Raw genomic sequence first — 21,968 nt, 5'->3', positions numbered from 1 at the left:
CCCTATTTCCCATAATAAAACTGAGCTGAATAAATATAGCCAAAATGATGAAGTATCTTAAAATGTGTTGACATCATACTTGATGAGTTAGAATATATTAACAAACACTAAAAATAGCTCACTGCTTTGCAAGATAACTGGCATGCAAGTGTTACGTTACAGTTATTGTATGCATTCTTTTCCCAAATATGGCATGTCGTCTATAGCTTACTCATGTACAGAAACAAATTAAAGGTGCAGTTTCATACATTAAGGTAAGAGAAGATAAACTGAGAAGTCTCTAAAATACCAGAACTTTTAACAAGCTAACATTTATTCAATATAATAACACTTTGCCTAAGGATAGAGGGTAAAGAAATGAGTTAGTATGTACGGACATGAATAAAAAGTTACAAAAGTGGAGTCAGCCTACAAGTCCAAACAATCTTACATTATTAGACAGATAGGAAATATTGATCTACACACTTTGTAGCATTCCTGATTTTGGCGCTGCTAGATAAACTGTTCCCTGACAAGATAAATCTCTTCTCATTAGCTCCTTGTATTTTACTTGTTTTATACAGAAGAGAAAACATTTAGGAGATGCACATTTATATTTTACTTGGAAAAGGCACATTTAGGAGGTTAATAGTTATTTTAAAGTTACAAGGGTGTAAGTTAGAAAAAAGCCAAATTGAAATACACTTTTATTTAAAGCAGAAGTAATGTTTGGCCTCATTTTCAGTTTAGTCCTATAATAAAAACAAAAACCTATTTGAAATTTATGCAAGCACTAAAGATTTAAATCCATTTACATGAATTATTTTTTTAAAATGCACATTCAGGCAAGAACTCAGTCACAACCGAGACTCCCATTTCATGCACTCAATCTTCAAAAACAGTCTCCTTTAAATTTTTTTATCCTACGAAACTATTTGGAGCAGAGTTCAGTAAAGAATATACTTGTCTTTCATTGATTTTTTTTTTTTTCTTAAGTGAATATTCAACAAAACTCAAACTCCTAGTTTAAGACAGAACATGCACTGAAGTGACACAAAAACATGCTTCAAAACCAGTTAAATAATCCAGAAGTCTAACCTTTCAAAAGCTTTGTTTCTTCCACTTTGGTTAGATGTCCTTCATCTATGATCTTGTCTGCCAAACAAAATAAGTGTTACTTTCCAAGCTCGAATTAAGCAAGCTTTTCCCTGCACACATCTACGTAGACTACATTCCATGTCCAAATTAAAAGCTGATAATATTACTTCCTACTGAGGCTTGAACAAAAACTTTATTCTGGCATGGAATAATGAAACAGAGCACACAAGCCTACTGGAACTTTGTGATAAAGTGCATAATTATTTCTTCTGCAATTTATTAGCTTACATTATTAATGCTTCGGCTTATTAATGAGAAGTTAGGAAAACTTTTTTTTTAAAAAAAACCTGGAAGCTATAAATAATTAATAAATTTCTCAAGTTATAATTATCAAAAATGGAATTATAAGAGCTGGTTGCCTGAAATAGATATCCACTAGACCCAGAAGAAATCTAGAAACATGCCACAGTAAAACAGCAATCGAGAAGCCACCAGCGCAACTGCTTTAACAGTCTCTAGGAAAGGTACACAGAAAATAGCCTTTCTTAGCTTAAAAACTTTGAGAGCTGTACAAACTTCCAAAGAGTTGTGCATGAATTGTATTCAAGTTCACAAAGTTGAGTTTACATATAGCATTGACAGGGAAGTCTATTTATGTATGTCAGGTGCAATAAAAGCCTAAAACATGGCATTTGAGACTAGATTCCTAACTTCATCCTAACTTCAGCTAGGACATGAAAGGCAAACAGTAAGACCAAAGGAAGAAAAGGTTTGGATTAATCAAAAACACTAAAAGAACTATTGAACCAATAATTCTTTTTTTTTTTTCCCCCCCAAGGAAATTTCATTATTTCAAATTCCTTAACAACCAGCTAACGATGCCAACATGCAATTATTACTGAGGGTCACAAATCTTACCGATCAGATAATAAATTTCTATGCAGTAGATCTTGCAATTTAGACAACTTTGAAAGTTTTTAACATCCACTGAAACACCAGGCTGGAAGCTGCCTGTGCCTGCACTCTCTGCTCTCCCTGCCGGATCCCTCACAATCAGGCAGGGAACCCAGTTTGCTGGTTACCCCACGTGCTGTTAACAGGTAACTGGGATGCAGAAGACTGGACAAACAGCACATACAGGAGAGTTCAGATTAAGTAAGTTGGATGACAGCTAATTCTTTTCAAATTTTTGATTAAAGAAGTGACTTTTAGTCAGCATTTCCAGCTTCAAGTAGCTCTGAAGATTAAGTCTCTGTACTCCTCCGATGGCATGTTGCTGCAACTATGACAATCTGAGGACAGAGGCAGGACAACATTTGCATGGAGATCTCTTTTTCAACCCTAGACAGCAGACAAGCTTTCTGACAAAAATGCCTGAGGTCTGAAGGAGGGTTTGCATGGCCAAAAGTTTTTCCTGTCCCCTTCCTCCCCTCAAAACCAGACAAACCAATCTGAAAGATATTCCCTCCATCTGCTTTTATCTACAAATATTGTCCTGCATTCCTATAACTGCATTAGAAATACACTGAACAGCACACTGAATTTTTCAGGATTGGCTTCAGGTCTCAAGCAACTGTAGGAGATCACTCATCATCTGAGTTCAGAACGTCTCGAGTTTGTCAGTGCTGGAGGAAGGCACCATAGGGGGAATCAAGTTACTGCAGCCACAAGTGAAGAGTTACTGAGTGATATTATGAGCCCTCTACCATTTAAAATAAATCAATCAATCTAAATGAAAGTCTTCATATGTGATTATTCCAGGACTCTGCTGAGGCTGGAAGGGGGTGGGGAAGAAGGCAGCAAGAAAGTAGCTGATGAATTCTTCCCCTATGTTTGAAAAAAAATAGCTGAACGCAAAACCCATACACTCCCAGTAGCTATTGACTGTGTATTCTGAAGGGGTAACACCTCATCTATGCTAGACTGTTAGCTTAAAACAGGCTTCTACAATCAGTTTACAGAAGAAAGCTTAGCATTATGAATTGATGGATCTTGGAGTTTTCACGATTCAGTAACTGTTAGAACCAGAATAATTACAGTACAAAACAAAGAAAACTAGTCTTCTTGACCCAGATGTTTTTCCAAACTCAAACCTTTGCAGCAGCTCTTTATGCTTTAAGAATTCTGAAGTTCTATGACTAAAAAAAATCTGCACTTTTTCTTTTCCATGGTGTTTTACTGCTTTCTGATTTCCATTAGGAATTTCAACATTTGTACAAAAGTTTTCTTCTTGATGCTACTTCTTCAGCAAAGAAGTTCAACAGTAACACACGACTCCCCTTGCCCAGTGTGACCCAAAGCTGGTGCAGGCAGGATCTTTCATTTGGTTGCTGACACCCCTTCCTAACACACAAAACAAGTAAGCATTCTCTATGTTTTAAGAATGCTAGCATTAGTATATTTCAAAGCCAACAAATATAGTTTATTTCAGTGTGTGTATTTAGATAATAAACAGAAAATTGGATGTTGAAGTCACTAAACTAAATAGAATCTTATTCTGCACTGTTACCACCCTAGTTACTAAAACCGCAGAATCCAGACAACAATCAGAAAGTAAAAGCAGACAAATCTGTATCTTTAAAACTTCCCCTTTTCAGATCTCTGCATCTTTTCATATCACAATTTCAGAAAACTGCTTCATAAACTTGGTTATTTAATAAAAAAAAAAAATCAATCCACATTTTTCCTCAATCAAGATGTGCAATTTTGGCTACCAAAATATGAATTATGGTCATGATTGTAGCTTTAACTTCTGCACGAATAATTTTTATCTGTCATACTATCCAGTCACTACTTAAAAAAAAGCAAAGTGTTACTGATACATATAATAAATAATAATAACTTTTACTGAAACAATGTGCTTTGAAGTTAAGCTTTCAGTTCATGTTTAAGATAGTCTATGTTTCTTTTTGCTGGTGAATGCAGTTCAAAGCCAGCTTTCCTTTAGGTTTTTAAGCATTTCCGATCTTTTCCAGTTAAGAATTCCTTTTTAAATGTAGGTTGCCTACCAATATGTGTAATCTAATAGTTAAGACCTGTTAACATTACAATGATGACTTAAGTAACATGTCCCCAAGACATTCATGTTTTTGTGTCAAATCAGTCTTTGAAGGAGGCCAGTTTTTGAAGACCACAGTGAAAGGAAACCCAGCCCTCAACACACAAATTTCAAACAGTCTGAAAAAAGTGATACTAAGCAGCTTTAACTTTACTTGCCATCTGCAGGTCATAAATTCATGGAAAAGTCAAAAAGAGCCATTTGATCGATCCAAAACCTACTCCATTTTAGACAGGTAAATTAAAAAAATAAATCACAAACTTAGCAAAAAGGCAAAAAATTGACTTGCATTTAAAATCATAAATGCAAAAAATCACAAAATGAAGACAAAAAAGGACACAAATAAAGAAGAATTAGATTGGAGCAAAAACCAGGAAGCTACCAGGGCATCAATCTCTCTTTCATCTATACATCATCACCATTTCTGGTAATAACTCATATCATGTACTAATCAAAGAGAAGCACCATGACTTTTGCTGTTGATGTCACTGGTTTTCACCAGTGGTTACTAAAAAAAAATAAAGTTATGAAATGAGCAACAAGTGAACTGGATGTAATGATCTGAAAGTAACAAACTTCCCAGATCATTCACAGCAAGATTTCATAACATTCTACAGATGCTGTAGATCAGGACAGGGTAGTAGATGATATCATGAGCCATATTCTGCTTTAAAAAAAATAAAGCATCTTTAAAAACCTACAGAAGCCAGATTTTACAAACAATACTACCCAAGATAAGCATTCAAGCTGCATTGCAACTAAGATTGGAGTGCCCTATTGTTTCTCCCCCATCCAAAAAAAAAAAAAATCTAGCTTTAGTACCCTGAGAGGTCTTGATTGATCCTAATGGATAAGCACTTTCAATTGCCTTATACCTCTGTAGCAATTGTATGTATAGAATTTTTCTTCTTGTATTATCTTACATACTCCACTTCGTTGACTTAAGGTGCTTTTCCTCATTTCTCTGCTTGTGCTTTCCTAATTTAAGTGCTTCTTCCCCAGAACTATGGGGATGTGCACTTTCCCCACTCTACCAGCAAAAGTCAGAATCTTGTCTTCTAGACAGACTGCAAGGCTGGCTCAATTCTCCTTTCTTTTTAGATTTCTCTTATGGTTTGCAGATTCTATAGTTTTAATTCCTCTGCTTCTATTATGAAACAGTAAATTCTACATAACACAAATTTAGTGAGTGACTCCTATTTTGGGGATTTTTATCTTAGTATTATTTTTTAAATAAACTTCCTCCTCTCCCAATACCTAAACTTCTGGGCAAAAAAAAAGCATAGTATCATATGATGAACTATATATTCTCACTATTTCCAATCTTTATGATATTGTTCTACACTGAAGTATTTGCTGCATGTCTTAAAGCTCCAGTTCCTGGAGAACTCTGAAACTACATTTTTTTTCCCCACTAGTTCTCAACCTTCACTGCTGCAGAACACAAAGAGGAGCAGGACTGAAGAACAGCACTTACATACAAAATTAAAATAATAGATCCTGCAGTTTGTTGTTTTTTAACCTCATGATTTTGTGGGGCCTGACTAAACGTATTTGAAATTGGGAAAGGCAAACTTTCAGTCCAGGAATAAAGATATCAGCTGCTGACTTGGAATCTTTTTTGTACTTGATTAGACAGTAAAAATTTATACTGTCGCAAAAATGCAGAATACCCTTTGAACTTGTATTTATTTTTAAAAAGAGGCAATCGAGGCCTTACTGTGTCTTTAGCTTTCAATCTTTTAAGAAAGGGGAAGCATAAGTAAATTGATCTTTATTTGAATCTCTTAGTATTACTTCCATTGCATGTTAGAAACTTTTACTATATCCTGATGGTTGCTTTTGGTTCTCAGTAGAGATGATACTAATACAAGTTTTGCTAAAATCCAAACAACAAAAACAGACAACCAATTTGCATTTGAACATCAATGTGCTCTTCATTTTCACTCTAAACAAAAAAAAAAATACTACTCAAACATTTAACTTCAGTTCATTTTTATGTACTGAATGAAGAGGATTCATACACGATCTTTTCAGAATTTAAAACTATTTTAAACTTCAGCCTGACAGAAGACAGCTAGCAGTCATTCACTTTTAAAAACAAACATTTTTCAAATAAATGAAGTTTAAGTTTTCTTAGACAAACATTAACAGTATCCAGTCATTCAGTTTATAACATTGCAATCAATATCACAAGGAGTGAAGTCAAACAAGTCTGTTACAGTTCCTTAGTGAAATTTAAAAGGGAAGAGTCCAATGGGCATAATGTCAAAAAAAGATACTGTCTTAGTTCTGCTTATAAATATTTCTCTGTGCTCAACTTTAGCTACATAACTTCTGTAAATTCTTAAGTCAAAATATAATTCTTTATGCTACAAAGGAGTTTTCTTTGAAGTTTAATAGCACTTTTCTCTCTTCATCCAAATGATATTTTTCTCCCAGTGGACAAAGAGTATTGACATGTTAAGTTTTTCTTTAATTATAGATATGCAGACTGGGCTGTTTCATTACTCATTTCAAAAGTCATTTGCTTTGAAAGACATTTCTTATTCCAGAATAACACATCTTTATGAAGATTGGTATTGCTTATTTGTTCTATTTTTCATAAAATAATCTCTTCGATTTCCACTTAAAAGATTAACGCCTTGTTCTCCTTTTTGTTCTTTGTGACAACTAATTTGAAGAACATGTAAGACCTTTAATTATCAGACAAATTATAGACATGTGAATGAAGAAAAGGGATCATTACCTTATCTCTGTCCTACTGCTGCCTGCAATGTTTGCTTAAACTGACAGTTAGGCTTTCAACTTCTTTCTTTGTAAGAGGTGAAAAATTACACTCTGTTTTAAACATTACGTGGCAACATTACCACCCTTTTATTGGTTGGAGGACAGTAATGGATTAATTGTAAGATGAGAGAACGTGATCATCGCTCTGCAAGAGCAAAACTATCCTCTTACAACTGCAGGCATCTGCTTAATATCACAATGCCACAATTCCATGCTTAGAAAATTTCTGCTACTACAGAAATCTTAAATAGTAGTGACAAATTCTCTTTTTTATCCACCTTTTCTGGGTTTTCTGTTTTAAAGCAAATGTGATGAACACTCTTGTACTCACTCTGACATTCTATGAACTGATGAATAAAAGTGCAGTCCCCTCCACTCTTTGAAAGAAAGTGCTCTAGTAAAAAAAGAAACACTTCAGTTTACATCTTCTTATCATTTTCAAATTGATGCAACAAAAATGTGAAAGGTATATTAACAATATTTGTAATTGTGTATTTACAGTGAGCTACTGAAAACTGAGATAATATGCAAAGCAGACAAGACATGTAATTGAAATGATGTCTGAGTGATACGAGAAAATAGATTACTCTTAAATGGATCAGACGAAAGAAGTACTTTAACTGCATTTTCAAAGGGGTACTTTTAAATACCAAAATCTAATAGCAGTTCTTAAGCATAATAATAAGTCCCTTACCTCAATAGAAGCTATTTTAAAAAAAAAAAACACACCTTTATTTAACAAAATTTAGTAAGACTCAATTATTAAAAGTCCAAACATTCTGCATTTGGCATTTATTGTATTGGTTTTTCAGGTTAGGTGGTGACAAATGACTTCCACTAAATTTCCATTGACAGCTTCATAATTTTGACAAAAAGATTAATGCACAGAAGTGATATGTAAATCACAATAAATTTAGAATACATATGATAAACTACTGAAACATGCAATACTGATGTCTCTAGTTCCTCCCCTTAGTTAATTCATAATCAGACATGGATAATTGAAAATCCCAAATCCAAGCACTGAAGAAATAAGAAACGTGTATTTAACCTATATTCTTCAGTTTATTAGCTTTAAAAGGGCACTTAGTAATTTTTTCTTTAGTCTTCATGTTTATTCTTCATATCTAATACCCTCTTGAAATGCAAAATCATTTATTTTGAAAGTGTTGGTGAATATCTCCCTTTCCTTTTTAAACAATGTTTCACTGCACTGGAACAACAGTTTTTGAGAGGATAGTTCTACTGTAGAGATCCTAAAACTGGGCTCAGTTTCGAGCTTTACCCAACTCCTTCTAGGTGACCTTGCTGAGCTCCCAACACCAGAGCCTTGCACCTTCAAGTAAAAAGGTGCTAACACTTCCTTTCTGAAGAACCTCAAAACTCCTTTGGCCTCAAGAGTCTAACAAACTGAAAAGGCTGCTTTTTAGCACCCAAACCAGCTAAATGCATAACATTTTAATGAAATCTTTCAATCATTAGCTTCTGATATCAGACGCTTAGCTGTTAAGATCAAATATGTAATACTAAGCTTTACTATATTGCAAAGTTACTCTAAAAAAGTAAACTTTTTTCTAACCCACAAGAACAGGGTTTTTAAAAGACAGCACTATGGCTATAACATTTATTTTCCACATTTAAACTTTTTTTTTTTCCCCCAAGCCTTTTTACATGATCCTCTAAGTGACTATATACAAAGTTTCTCCTATCTTTCTTTACATAATATACAGCTCAGAAAACTTAAATATGAAGGCCAGGTGTGGTGCAACTCACTGAAAAACACAGCACTTACTGAAATAACTCAGTTCTACACAACCTTTATTAGTGGCTTGATATATAAGCAAGTTATTCTCTTCTGCACCAGAATTTCCATATGTGCAATGAGAGAAAATCAATGTCTAACAATCATCATCTTAATACACTTTATTATAAAAAGACTCTAGAGCTACTATAACATGAGTTCTTAGCTGCTCTACTCAAAGTACAGCTCTTCTAATGTTAGGGACAGCCACAGAAGAGAGTAATGCAAAATCCTTGTTCTTGCAACAGCCAGGTAAAATGCGTGTAAACATACCTTGAGGACTTGACCTGAAGTTTTGAAAAATAAAAAGACAAAAAGGAATCTTAAAGCATCCTGATTTTACATGGTTTTACCACCATTTTCCTCTGACAGGGGGAGTATATGTATACCTTTACAGATAAAAAGGAGACTTCTTTAATTCCCTTACGGGCTAAATAGCACACAAAAAAATTTTGAATTTCTGACTTCTGCCTTCAGCTATGAAGTCTTTCCTTTACACAAAATACCTACAACCTCTATTTACTGCCCAAGTTGCTGAATCTACATTATAACCCCTAAATTCTTAGCTTTTCTAAAATAATGCAAGAGTACTCAGCAAAAAAACCCCAGTAACTGCCTCCCGTTGCTTTCAAGAGAACAAAATCCAAAATCTGGCAGAGAAAAAGACTGCCCATCTGTCATTATATGAGGGCTAGACAAAGGACAGGAAGATACAGAAAGGCACAGACTGTCATGAGGAGAACACAGGCCAGCAAGCTCTAAAACGCCAGAGAAGTATGTATGGACCAGGTATAGCAGAGATGCAGAAGAATGTGGTACAACAGAGAGAATAATGGAAAACTGCTAAAATATAGAATAAGAAAATAGCATGGTAGATACGCAACAGAAAAAGGTGATAGACTGTATAAACACACAGAAAGACAACTTGAATAAGCAATTACATTATGTCTATATTCAGAAAAAAAAAAGAAATTGGCAGACAGCTTCCTAAAATTCTCAGGTTTAAGCACAAATGTGACTGTTAGTCATAGGATGGCAGAATCTGTATTTTCATGCATCCATCCAGATGGCATTTTAACTCTTATGCAACCCAAAATAAGTCAAAAAGGGATTGCTTCTTCAACCATCACAAAAAAAGCAAATATCAGTGATACAATATTTGTTATAATCACATAATAATTAGTTCAAATTTGAAATAATATTTCAGACAATTTTTAAACTCAGACTGATAAGAGGTATCAGTATTTAAAAAACTAACAAGACATTCCTGCCAACAATTTTAAAACAAACAAAAAAGTGCTTGTTAAAAAAAAAAATCATATTTAGTGCGATAGCGATTATTTCTCTAAAACAACATATATTTGCACTCAAAGCTTGAAAGCTTTTACTAAACATTGTAATTTAGCTCTAAGCTACTTTTGTTCACAGGATTCCATGTTTTTCTAATAACCTCCAACAATCTAACTTTCAAAGTCATTTTACTGTTTACGTGATTAGAACAAAAAGAAAAATTGCCATCCCTATACAGTACTTAAGTTTTGCTTTGTAAAGAAGTTAACTATTTTCTGGGGTGGAAGACTTAAAGTTTAAACTAAATTTATTTCTTAACTACTCTACCAAGCATTAAGAGTATTACCAAACTTAAATCATGCATCAGCAAGATAGATCAATCTATCTAAAACCAGAAAACTGGGAACAGACATTAGGTCTTCTGCTTGCTAATCTCAGCATGCATCATAGCTAAGTGCCTAAAATGCTAAGACATTGAGGGATAACTAGTACTTAGATTAAGGGGGGGGATTATTGTACAGTTCCTGTCAGTGTTTAACAGATTTCTCCTCCTGCTCCAAATAAGAAATATGCATGAGGTTATGCCATGATTAACTTCCTTTATTTTGCTATTTGTCTCCCTAATAAGCTCTTTATTTATAATACAAAAAAGTAGAAAGCTAAGAATTAGAGTTTAAAAATTTTGTTTCAAAAATGTATACAGTAAACCCTGTGAATATTAGTTAAAACTGCGAGTTCTCTGTAAGTGCCCCAACCTTCTCAACTAATACTACCACCATTCCTCAGAGCTTTTGCTATCTAGCAAGACTCAGCAAACACTGAAGAAAGCTACATCAAGGAAAAAAATAAAATTAATGTAAGAGGATAAATATATCTTAGCCAATGGAACAATCCAGTGAATTTAGAATTATAACTAGAATAAACTTTGCTTTATGTGATATTGGGCATACTCTTATCAGACAATTTTATTCAAAAAACTTCAAGTGTATGTTAAGACACATTAGTTAAAATACTTAGCTTTAACTAATTGGTCTTTTTTAAAAAAAAAACCCATCTGTTAGTTCAATCTGTAATTTATTCCTGTTTTACATAAAGACACTCCTGAGTTTTAAAAAGTTAGTTTCCACTATTTATACATTTCGTATTCTCACATTTTTTTCATACATTATAGTTAGAAAAAAAGTGTTTTGCTGACTTTACTTACCATACTCAATTTACTAGAAAAATGGTATATATCGTGTTTCAAGGGAAAATAAAATTAAGAAGAAAAAAGTCAATGAGTTTTCCACTTTGTTGTGTCACAAGCCTGACATCATTCAGTAGACTCCTACTGATTCCACTGAGAGCCCAAAAAAGGAAAAAAAAAAAAAAAAAAAAAAGACGACTTCCAAGTTGGCTCATTATGTTTTACAGAACTTTCAAAAAAACCCTAGACTGAAAGCCTAAGCAAAAAAATGCTGGTCAGAGGAGTGGACAAATTCAATTTCATTTTCAAAAGAGAATACTATTCAAAGTAAAACGTTAGAGAACATTTTGAATTTGTTCAGCTTCAAACATCAACCATAAGACAAAAGGTAGCCTAAAGATACACTACCTTTCTCTGTGCTCCCATTAATTTTAGGTATGAAGTCGTCAACTTGTATGCCTAGGATTAAGAAAGGGTATTATTTCTGGAACCAAGCAAAATGTTTTGGGTTTTGTTTCTTTATAAATATAGCACTGTGAAATGCATCTAGCTTTTCATACTACCTCCTCCTCCTAAGCATCTAATCTAATCAAACAAAGCAAGCAAAATTTAATGTGTTTTCCAGCACTACAGATGACGTTCCTGTTTCTTCAAACGTATAAGACCTTACTGTCATCCGGAGAACTACTGCCTATTCCATATATATATTTAAATATTCCACATATATGTATATATGTGTGTGTGTATGTATATATACAAAAACTTTCAAAACCTTGGAGCTGAGGGGACACAAACAGAGCTCTAAATTGAGCCATGACCCAGAAGTCTGAACACTCACAACAGCAGTGCCCTCTACTGACATTCTGTTGTGGCCACAGGTCTTTCAGTGATACCAAGAATAATGCACTACTAGGTAACTGTAAAACGTTATTCTTTTGCCAGACATCTAGACTACAAGATTATTATAGTAAAAGTATTTGAACAGAAAATCTGGAAATCAGCTTGAAACAAAAATCTGATCACACCTACCTAAGCTGCTGTGTTCTTTAAGAGTTTTCTCTTGAAGATGTTCTAACCGTACTGTAAACAGAAGTCCAAGAAAAAGATATTTCACAGATTAAAAGAAAAGCAAATAATCAAAGTTTCTTCCCCACTAGTGACTAACCTTGTAAAGCAGTTAGCCGCTCATTGGTGAAGTCATTATCAGCCTGCAAAGCTTCTATTTTTGCTTGAAGCTCTTGCTCTCTCTCTTCCATTTCATCTATTTTATGCTGCAATTCTTTTTTCTCAGCCAGTCCTTTCTGTTGGATTTCTTCTTGTCTTCCTTCTGCTACCTGCTCAAAAAAAATAAAAAATCCCCAAACAAATAAAAATTAACATATAAAGGAATAGATTTGCTTGATTTTTATATCACTAAACGTACATAAGTAGCTTCCTTTGCTGGTCAGATAAAGAAAATGCAAACAATGCAAAATTTTTCTACTGTTGTTTTTCTATAAATTTCACTTCAAGTACTGTAACAGAGAGAAAGAATTTCAAAATATCTTAACTAACCTTTTGTCTGAAGAACCTAATTTTTACAGGAACAGTACCAGGGCCCAAGAACTAAGAAGCACCAGGAATCTCCCAGTACCTCAAATAAATCAAAACCCAAGACTCCTCCTGAACTGAATGTACATTGCACAGACTGACTTGATTGAAAACCGCATCTTTTTCCTTGCTGGATTTCATGACAGTAATTTTCAAAGATTCCCCTCCCTCTAAGCTAGGTAGTAAGTTTCAATTTTAATCCTTTTGTGTATACTCATCATCATCAGTGATTAACTCATAATTGGGAAACCAATTGCCTTAAGACCAGTCATTTACCATTTTCATTCAGAAAGAAAAATCTTCTGAGGTGCTGAACTAGGACTCAAAGAACCTCAGTTCAAATTCCAGTATTTATCCAAGACAAATGTAACAACTGTCTCAGATCTACAAAGGGAACACTACTACCTTCCTCCTCCACATCATCTACTTATATAGATTGGAGACTCTTTGGAAACAGGCTTTATCATATTGTGATTATTTTGTTCTCCAGCATGAAGGATCTTTAAATACTAATGTATTTAGACATTTAGTTTAATAACAAATCTGACAGCATGCTCCTTCCTCCTGGAAGTTGAGCCATATTATTCCTATGTGGTAAGCTAGTTATGTTTATAACAGCACAATGAGGCAACATGAAATACAAAATTATTTCTAATTCTACTTTGCATTCCCATTAACTGTAAGATGTTTAGGTTGAAAGTTAAATGCAGTTTTATACCGCACGCCTTTTATATTAAAATATACTGTAGCTCCAAAAAATACGGTAACTTTCAAAGTGAACAAAAAAGGAAAACTTTTTAGCAATTTACTTAACTGATAACACATTCTGGTACATTAAATGTAAACCAAAGGAATGTGTAAAAGACTATGTGCATCTTTCTTTCATTTTCCTGTTGTTTAAAAAGCTGCTTAACCTCTATTTGATTGCTAAATTGTATTTATTTGTTCCATGCCTTATAGCATCATAAGTCAGATGAATTTCTGTCATTACCTTTAGCTTGTCAGAAAGATCTTTAATTTCATTTACAGCCCCATTGTACTTATTGGCTAATTCTCTTAATTCTTCCTGAGTCCGCTCATTCATTTCTTTCAGGTGAGTACATTCATCTTCTGTATTACTTAAACTCCGCTGTAAGATAGAATTATTATGCAATAAATAAAAAAATGGAGACTAATAGTCTACCAAACACTGAAGTTGATCTATTTTTTCCAAACAGTATATGTAACTAATCATATTTAACTACTTTGATCCTAATCATTAATGCTAAACAAACAGATGAAGTCTTGGCAAAACTGCTATCTGTACAAACCATTGTAATGTTCTACTTAAAGAACAGATTATGTGAAAAGGTATTAGCTTCATGCACATGTAAAAAATCCCTAAAGAAAAAACCACCACATTATACAATTAACTGTGATTGATTGGAATAAAGAACTGAAACATGTGATCTATCTACCCCATTCTCTTCTATTTTATGATACATCGTGAAAGTTTTATAGTATTTTGTGATTCAATATAATCAATAGATTTCATCATACCGTTCACCCAGCAAAAGAAGATTTAACACATTACATGAGCCAAATGGCTCCGAGGAAGTGTTCTAAATCTTTTTCTGAAATCCATAATGTGGAAAGGCAGCTAAACTAAGATCCTCTTACTCAAGAGGCAGCTGGGTCTTCAGGAGGCAAGGAATGCTCCAGAAGTTTGCATAACTAAAGCAGCATAACTAAATGGTGTACAGAGTTTCCTCCTCACAGCTCAAGATTTGTTTCTTCATTCATACAATTTTTTTTAAATTTTTTTTTTTGTAATAAGCTCTCCCTTAGTTCTCGTTCACCACCGAAAAAGAAACACCTTTAAACAAAAGTGCATTCAAAACTACATTATATAATAAAGGACAACTTTCAACCAGGACCCAATGATTCTTCTGTGCGGAGAGAAAAGTATGTCGCAGGAAGCACCCAAGCAGATCTCTTGCTAAAGTTAAATTAGTATTTCTCCCCCAAGACTCAAAGTAAAAAGGAAAAAGTATAGTAAGTCAGAAGATTCTTCTCTTAGTATAGGACTGGAAAGAAGAAAGCTAGAAGGAAACATAAAACTCCAATCACTAACAAACCTCTCAAAAACTATCACAATATAAAAAGGTGTATTTAAGTGAAATCTCATAAGGTTATTTATTACAGCACTATATACATCACATTCCCTAAAAAGCATGAAGAGGGTAGACACTTTGTGCACTTAATTTTAAATCTTATATTTCTTGACCTAAGCGAACATAGCAAATAATGATAACAGAAAGAGAAAATAAAGGAAAAGATAGTAATAAGAGGCATTATAGGGGCAGAAATCTTACTTGCAGAAAGTGTCCAACACTTTGTAATTGTAAAAGCTTATTCTTAAGTAATTTGTATGAGTGGTTAAGCTTACATTTCCATAAATTTTACAGTTTAAACAAGGTCTAATAGCATTTTTTCTAATGCATGTATGTCATTTCCCCCTCATTTATTTCCCACACATACTACCTTCCGTAAGACAGCTTCGTGAATTTTGAAATCTTGCAAAAAAAGGAGTTTAAAGAACAGTTTCTCATCAACTGTTTAAAAATATTGTCCAATAGGAGAAATAAACACTACTACTTAATATACTGCAAGTGCCACAATACAACAAATACTGGCATATTACAGGCAACAAACCAGGGATCTAAGTAGCAGCACTTATAACTATTCCAGCATTTCCAGAAGACTAGGCATGAAACTTCAATACCTCCACTTCAGACAGTTTTCTGACCACTTCGATTTTCTCCTGAAGGACCCGCCTCAGGGACTCTTTGGCTGTTGTCTCATAGTTGTGTTTGTCTTCTTGTAATGCTATAAGCTCTTTTCGTATACTGTCTTCTGTTTGATTCTGTACATAAAAGATAATTCAGATACAAAGACAGAACATAAATAAGTACTTTGCTGATTCAATATATGAGGCTGTGATAAAACCTGTTCTATTCCAAAATGTTTAGCAATTTCTGGTAGCTGGGAAAATGTTATGGACAAATCAGTGATTAAAGATTCCAGACATGAACTGGGTATAAACCAATTATTTTTTTAAGTGTACGTATGGTAGCACACATTCAACGATCAGCTTTGATTGTAGGAAAACTATGAGGCTTTTTTGGGCATTGCTGAGAATGTCAAGCCTAGGAGACCAACCATTTGACAAAGCAGAAACCTACAAGGTCCCATCTGAAAGACCTCAAACAGGACATGCAAAAAAAGTTCTTATAATGTAGGTAATTGAGAGGAATCTAAAACATAAAATACAAAATAAAAATCTAAGGCAGGCATAGGTGGCCTAAACAACAATCAAGGCAGGGCATACTTGTAACTCCGCCTCTGAATATCAGGCATTGATAATGCTTTTCAAATCCCTATCTGGAAAGACACATCCATAGGAAACCGGACAGAATGGTTGCTTCTCATAGATGACATTCCTTTTCTGCATTTCAGTATAGATATGCCTATATGCATATACAAAAGAAATCAGTTCATGCTAAAAAAATGCTGGAAAAGAGCCATTTATCTAGTTTTAAAGTGATTCCATGAAATACAGATCTACAGTTTTCATGCTATTCAGATTATCAAAATTGTTCCAACTGCTTTCCTATAACTAATTTCAAAACACTTTAAAAGAGCTATCTTTCATCATTCCTAGCATTCAGATTTAAATGAACTACTTACCTTTGAACATGCCTGTAATTGATTTCCCATAACCTCTAATCTTGATAGCAGCCTGTCTTCATCTATTAAAGCCTAGCAGAAAAAAAAAAAAAAAATCACCTTAGTATTAAAATGTGCTTTATGTAGTTCCAGTAGAGTTCCGCTTTAAAAACTTTAATTTTGTTGGAGTATTCACTACAAATAGTTTTTTCAAACTGGTACACGATCACTAAACTTGTTAAAAAATATCTTTTGCACAGTTTGAGAACCGCCAGAGGCTTTTTATTCCTTCTGCTGCTTTTTTCCCCCATTTTTTGTAAATTAATAGCTAAAATTTATACGCTACTGCATACTTCAGTCCATAAAGGAAAAGGATGTCTGCAGGTACCTGCCAACTAGTATCTGAAGCCTCTTGCGTGACAGCAAGTAGTCGCTGAAGGGTTGCCAGCTTCTGCTCCAACATTTGTTCCCGATGTAAGGCTTCCTATGAAGAGAGCAGAGCACCAGTGAGTTCAGCTGGAACAACTCAGAACAACAGAAGCAACATAAGAGATACCAAAATACAAGGAAAAAAAAAAAGGAAGTGTGAACAGCAAACATCATCACATATTCAAAGCTATAATAAGCCCATCCTATTTTATCTATTCATACACTTATTGGGATATTTTAATTAGAAAATGTTATCCTATAACCTTGTTTCCTAACCTATAATCAGGTTCCTAAATCCCTTCATTTTCTATGCATATGTTGCACATGCTGAGTACACATAATAACAAGTTATTCTTTCCAAGACTTAAACACATTTTTACTTTTGTCAATAACTTAACAAAATTGTAAACACCAAAAGGCAGCTTGGCAGCTCTCATGCAATGAGCTGTTCATCCCCAAATCAGGTCACAAGAGAAAAATGCCAAGCAAGAACTACTATTTTTGTTTGATTTTTGTTTTATGACAGTAAGATAAAAAAGCATCTTCATTAACAATTCCAGGATACAGAGAGTGAACAGATTGGTGAGTATGTATTTGGCCATCCCAAGAAAGAGCATCTGCCTGAGCTGCTTCCTGCTATGTCAGCAAATACATATAATGTTAGTATCTGTCTCAAAAGCCTCATCATTCATGTGAATAAATAAAAATTGCCATTACCAAACAAAAACAGGCAAAATAAGTCTGCAGAATTATACATAAATTAAAGCTACATAAAATTTACCAGTAAGAATGTTTCCACATCTTTTCCCGAAAGCTCATTTTATGATCCTTTCTAAAGAGTTTATTTATACATATTATATAATATGTATAAACACATTTTAATGTGTTCCCATTTTGCAGTCTAAGCCTTTTGTGACATGACACCTTAGGAAAACACACACCTATTAACAACACACCTATTAAAACTGACACAGGAGCAGGCACAGAAAGGCTGGTGATGCCAATGAGGAAGAATAGCTGCCAACACCGTCCCCTCCTTTGTACTTTCCAATAAAAACAGGGACAGAAATATTCACACTAAGAAGTTATATTCACAGAGACAAACTAGTTCTAGATACATGAAATGACCTCATGTTTTGCCGTTCTTTCGTTCTACCAAAACTTTTATAGGCATACACAGTACATCCACAGCAGTGGATAATGTCAAAAATATTGGGAGCAAAAGAAAATGGGGTACAATGAGGCAGGATAGGAGAAAGGCCAAGAAAAGCAAGTATAGAGGGTTCAGGGAGCCTTCTATAAAAAAGGGAGCTTTCATGTCTCTTTTATAAGTCATATTTCATATTGCTCATGCAAAACCCCAAAAGTTTACATAGAACTATACTATGTTCAATTACAACATAGAATCATAGAACAGTTTGGGTTGGAAGGGACCTTTCAAGGTCATCCAGTCCAACCCCTTCAATGAGCAGGGACATCTTCAACAGATCAGGCTGCTCAGAGCCCCGTTCAGCCTGACCTTGAATGTTTCCAGGGAAGGGGCATCTACCACCTCTCTGGGCAATAATGTTTTTCATTATTTCACCACAGAAAAAGGTAGTTAAATGCTTATTATGTTCCAGTTCACAAAATACAAGCCAAACACAGACATACAGAGCATAAGATTTGTGTTTTGAACAAAGATTAAATATTTAGCCAAACTAACACTGTCAAGAGAAAAGTTACCTGTAGATACTGTGAAAGCTGAAACAATTCCTGAGAATACATACTGGGAGTGTTAGCAGCAACCTGAAAAATAAAGGAATTTAAGAATCAAAATGGTTTTTGGTAAGTCTTACTTTATACTTTCTACAGTCCCAGAAACTGTTCTGGAGTTGGGGGGGGTGGGTGGGGTGTGGGAGAGTGGGTGGGGAAGGCAAAAGTGTTTATTTACTAATTCTTGTAGGCTTTTCGTACACTGACATAGTTTTGAAGCTAGGTTTTTTTTTTCATACAGTTATACCTGCTGCCCCTCCTCAGAATTTCTGCCCTTGCCCTGGATTCAAGCTACATATGCTGTTTTGAAACCTCAACTTAAATGCAAAGTCTATGAACTCCTCGGGCTGCTAACTTTGCAAATAAAATTTTGAGAAACTAAGGAAACTTGTTATTCATGTTTAAAACTCTGATTTGAACCTATTTAAGATAATCCTTTTGAGAGGCTAGACAGATGATCAGTTCCTGATCACTTGTCTCAACAGTGTATCTATTAACAGCTTTTCTACACATCCCCCACATTATCAAAATTGAATTTAAAAATTACACTAGACATTACTGACTCCATGACTCTACAGTGAGTGACTTCAGCTGTATCTGTACAAGGGGAGCAGAGAGGTTTAGTCTCAATCTTCCTTTGGAAGATGTCAGAGCATTTTCCAGTCTGTGCAGTACAGTCTCTCTCTCCTCCATAAAAAAACAAGATACAAGGACAACAGAACTCATCAAAACACCAAATCATGAGCCCCACAGAACAAATCAAGTATTAATCATGCAATACCCAAGACTTTTTGGTCAGTCAACCTGTACCTGGAAACTTAACCATCTTAACATCAACAGGGTTTTTTCAAAGCCATGTTTCAGATGCCATACTGTAAGAAGTCAAGCTACCTTAAAATATACACTGCGATACTGCATTACCTTCTCTACCTTAAATGTCACTCAAAATATTAAACTAGGTTAAAACAGGCAGTGGAAAACATATCTAAATGTAACTGGACTTGACCATTTCTTCAACTTTATAACAAGTCAGAAAACAGCACATGGCTGAATAAGGTAGAAAACAGCAAATTACTGAATTACCTTGTCAACAGGACTTGGTAATGGAGCATGGATAACACTAAAAAAAAAAATTAAAAAGTGACTACAAAGTGCATAATAGCAGTTTAAAAATCCAGATGATCCTTAGTACCATACATTTAATCAAATTTTTAAGTGTATTCTTCAGATAAAAATGAAGAGTTAATATACAAATATACAAAACCAGTTAAAACTATCCTGAGCAATGTTTTCAAAGTTACAGAACTATTTTCAAATTATAAATCCAAGGTCTATTCTAAAAACTCTCTTTACCAACTTTTATTTCAGTAGTTACATAGTATTTGACCTTAAAACTGATTTATTAAGATTTAAATGAATTTACATGCACAAAACAATAGATATGAAGAGAGAGTGGATATACTACTCTCGTTCACAAATTCAGCAAGCTGAGTAAAATAACATTTGGTAACTTCTAGAATTTTGTGCACTTCCACTGCAGCAAATGTTATACTTCCACATTTTCATCAGAACTAAAAACTTCACACCATATATTTCTACTATTTCTTATTAGGACATGCAATTACATGGAAAATTTCCCATAATAATTTATTGTGACTTCCCAGAAGCAAAAAGACACCCTAAAGCTTCATGCAAATATTACTGGGTATTAATGACAAAAGAATATTTAAATAAACAATCAATTCATACAATTGCTGCAGATGAAAGATGATTAAAATTACGTAACTTTTAATTAGCACTCAGTTACTGCAAAAAAGTTTACCTTTTTTGTTTCTACTGCTCTCTGAAGTTTTCCCAAAAATAGGCACATATACACAGAAAACCCTCTCAATATTCATCTGAGTTTCCAAACATTATTCCATCTAACATATTTTATGATTTTTTTTTTCCTCATGCCAGGCAAAGCTCTTTCATTGTGACACCAAATAACTGCACCACGAGGACATGTTACTGTATTACTTAGCTGAAGAATATAAAATGTTATGTGTACGTACACAGACACACCATCTCTTTAGTAAAGTCTAGCTGCATTTAAAGCAGCAAAAATACTAATCCCAAATAAAAAAAAGAGGGAAGGAGAATGCTCATTTGCTTGCTTTTTTCCTATATTCTTCTGTTCATAATACCCATTCCAGTATACTAAACCACAGCCAGAAAAGCACAACTTGGTAACAACTTTTTTATTCTTTCACAGTTGTCTTAATTTCTAAAAGCAACAAGCAAATGAGATTTCTTTTTTACAATGCTTGCAAAAGAACCATGCTGTCAGTTATTTTCTTTGCATGATCACAGGAAAAGAAACTGTTCCTATGCTGACTTGAAACAATATCCATCAAATCCTCATTATACAGTAGTTTAATTTTGCTACACATGAATAGATACTGATTCTTACTCTGATCGCAATCGAGCTTCCATTCCATCTGGAAGAAACAGTTTGATTGTGGAGACTATACATCCATGGGTAACTGAAAAGAAACAAATACTAAGTCATCATGATTTGTTACTATTTAATTATAAGTTTAATCGTTAATGTTATAGTAACCAAGCAAACTGTCTTAAACTCTGAGGCAAGCAAACAAGAAAAGGCATGAATGCCTTCAAGCATCAATGCCTGGGTTTGCCTTCTCAGACCTCCTCTGGAGACAGGAAACTTTATCACTGGAAACTTGAAGAGGGTATGCTGTGCACTAAGTCCTGCCTGTGAAGCAGTTCCAGTTCCAATTCTTCCATGTGCAGCAATACCTGCAAGAGGTCTTTACTGAAGCAAGTTAAAAAAGTTAACTGTAGCTTTTCATCATAAAATGAGTACAAAGGAACACATCTTACCTGCACTAGGTAATGGGAATGCAGAAGTATAAACAAAACAATGAGCTACCTTTTTGACAACATTCCTATAAGCATATCCAACACATCCAATGTGTGTCACCAGACAATCAGTTCAACATCTGGGACTTGCCCAGTGATTGTTACTTAACAAACACAAGGATCAAAAAGGGAACGCAGAGGAAGGGTATAGGAACCACTGAGAAGTACATCCTCTTGAACGCTATGAGGGGCATCATTCAAGACAATACATATCTATTTTAGTATGCTTGTAGTACACCTCTACTGCACAGTCGTAGACAAGTGGCCTCTCACTTCAGAAGGCTAAAGCTTGCTTCTCCAGGACTAAATTCAAGACTCTTTGAATTCAAGAAAGATCTTGAGAAATAAGAGGAGGAAAT

General features: G+C 34.3%; 1 protein-coding gene and 1 long non-coding RNA gene across 31 annotated transcripts in view; one reads left to right on the top strand and one right to left on the bottom strand.

The window, feature by feature from the left end:
- The window catches only part of LOC142603147 (uncharacterized), a 40,668-nt gene extending 37,835 nt beyond the window's left edge, over positions 1–2,833 (top strand). For both annotated transcript variants that reach the window (XR_012837025.1, XR_012837024.1), the window contains exon 3: positions 2,628–2,833. This is a non-coding gene — a long non-coding RNA (uncharacterized LOC142603147). The remainder of the gene's footprint in view (positions 1–2,627) is intronic.
- The window catches only part of SLMAP (sarcolemma associated protein), an 89,091-nt gene that overhangs the window by 26,024 nt on the left and 41,099 nt on the right, over positions 1–21,968 (bottom strand). For 5 of the 29 annotated variants that reach the window (XM_075762033.1, XM_075762047.1, XM_075762046.1 and 2 more), the window contains 12 exons: positions 21,137–21,209; positions 19,768–19,804; positions 18,655–18,717; positions 16,889–16,984; positions 16,522–16,593; positions 15,557–15,697; positions 13,784–13,921; positions 12,368–12,536; positions 12,232–12,282; positions 11,611–11,661; positions 7,257–7,319; positions 1,078–1,134 (listed from right to left, as the gene is read on the bottom strand). In XM_075762033.1, the coding sequence (XP_075618148.1) occupies positions 1,078–1,134; positions 7,257–7,319; positions 11,611–11,661; positions 12,232–12,282; positions 12,368–12,536; positions 13,784–13,921; positions 15,557–15,697; positions 16,522–16,593; positions 16,889–16,984; positions 18,655–18,717; positions 19,768–19,804; positions 21,137–21,209 (1,011 nt within the window). The remainder of the gene's footprint in view (positions 1–1,077; positions 1,135–7,256; positions 7,320–11,610; positions 11,662–12,231; positions 12,283–12,367; positions 12,537–13,783; positions 13,922–15,556; positions 15,698–16,521; positions 16,594–16,888; positions 16,985–18,654; positions 18,718–19,767; positions 19,805–21,136; positions 21,210–21,968) is intronic. The other 24 variants (XM_075762039.1, XM_075762055.1, XM_075762054.1 and 21 more) reach the window with 10 other exon arrangements.

This window comes from Balearica regulorum, chromosome 10, assembly GCF_011004875.1.
Source record: "Balearica regulorum gibbericeps isolate bBalReg1 chromosome 10, bBalReg1.pri, whole genome shotgun sequence".
Classification (NCBI taxonomy): domain Eukaryota; kingdom Metazoa; phylum Chordata; class Aves; order Gruiformes; family Gruidae; genus Balearica; species Balearica regulorum.
The sequence above is the reverse complement of the archived record's forward strand: the minus strand, read 5'-3'. Positions and strand labels throughout refer to the sequence as shown.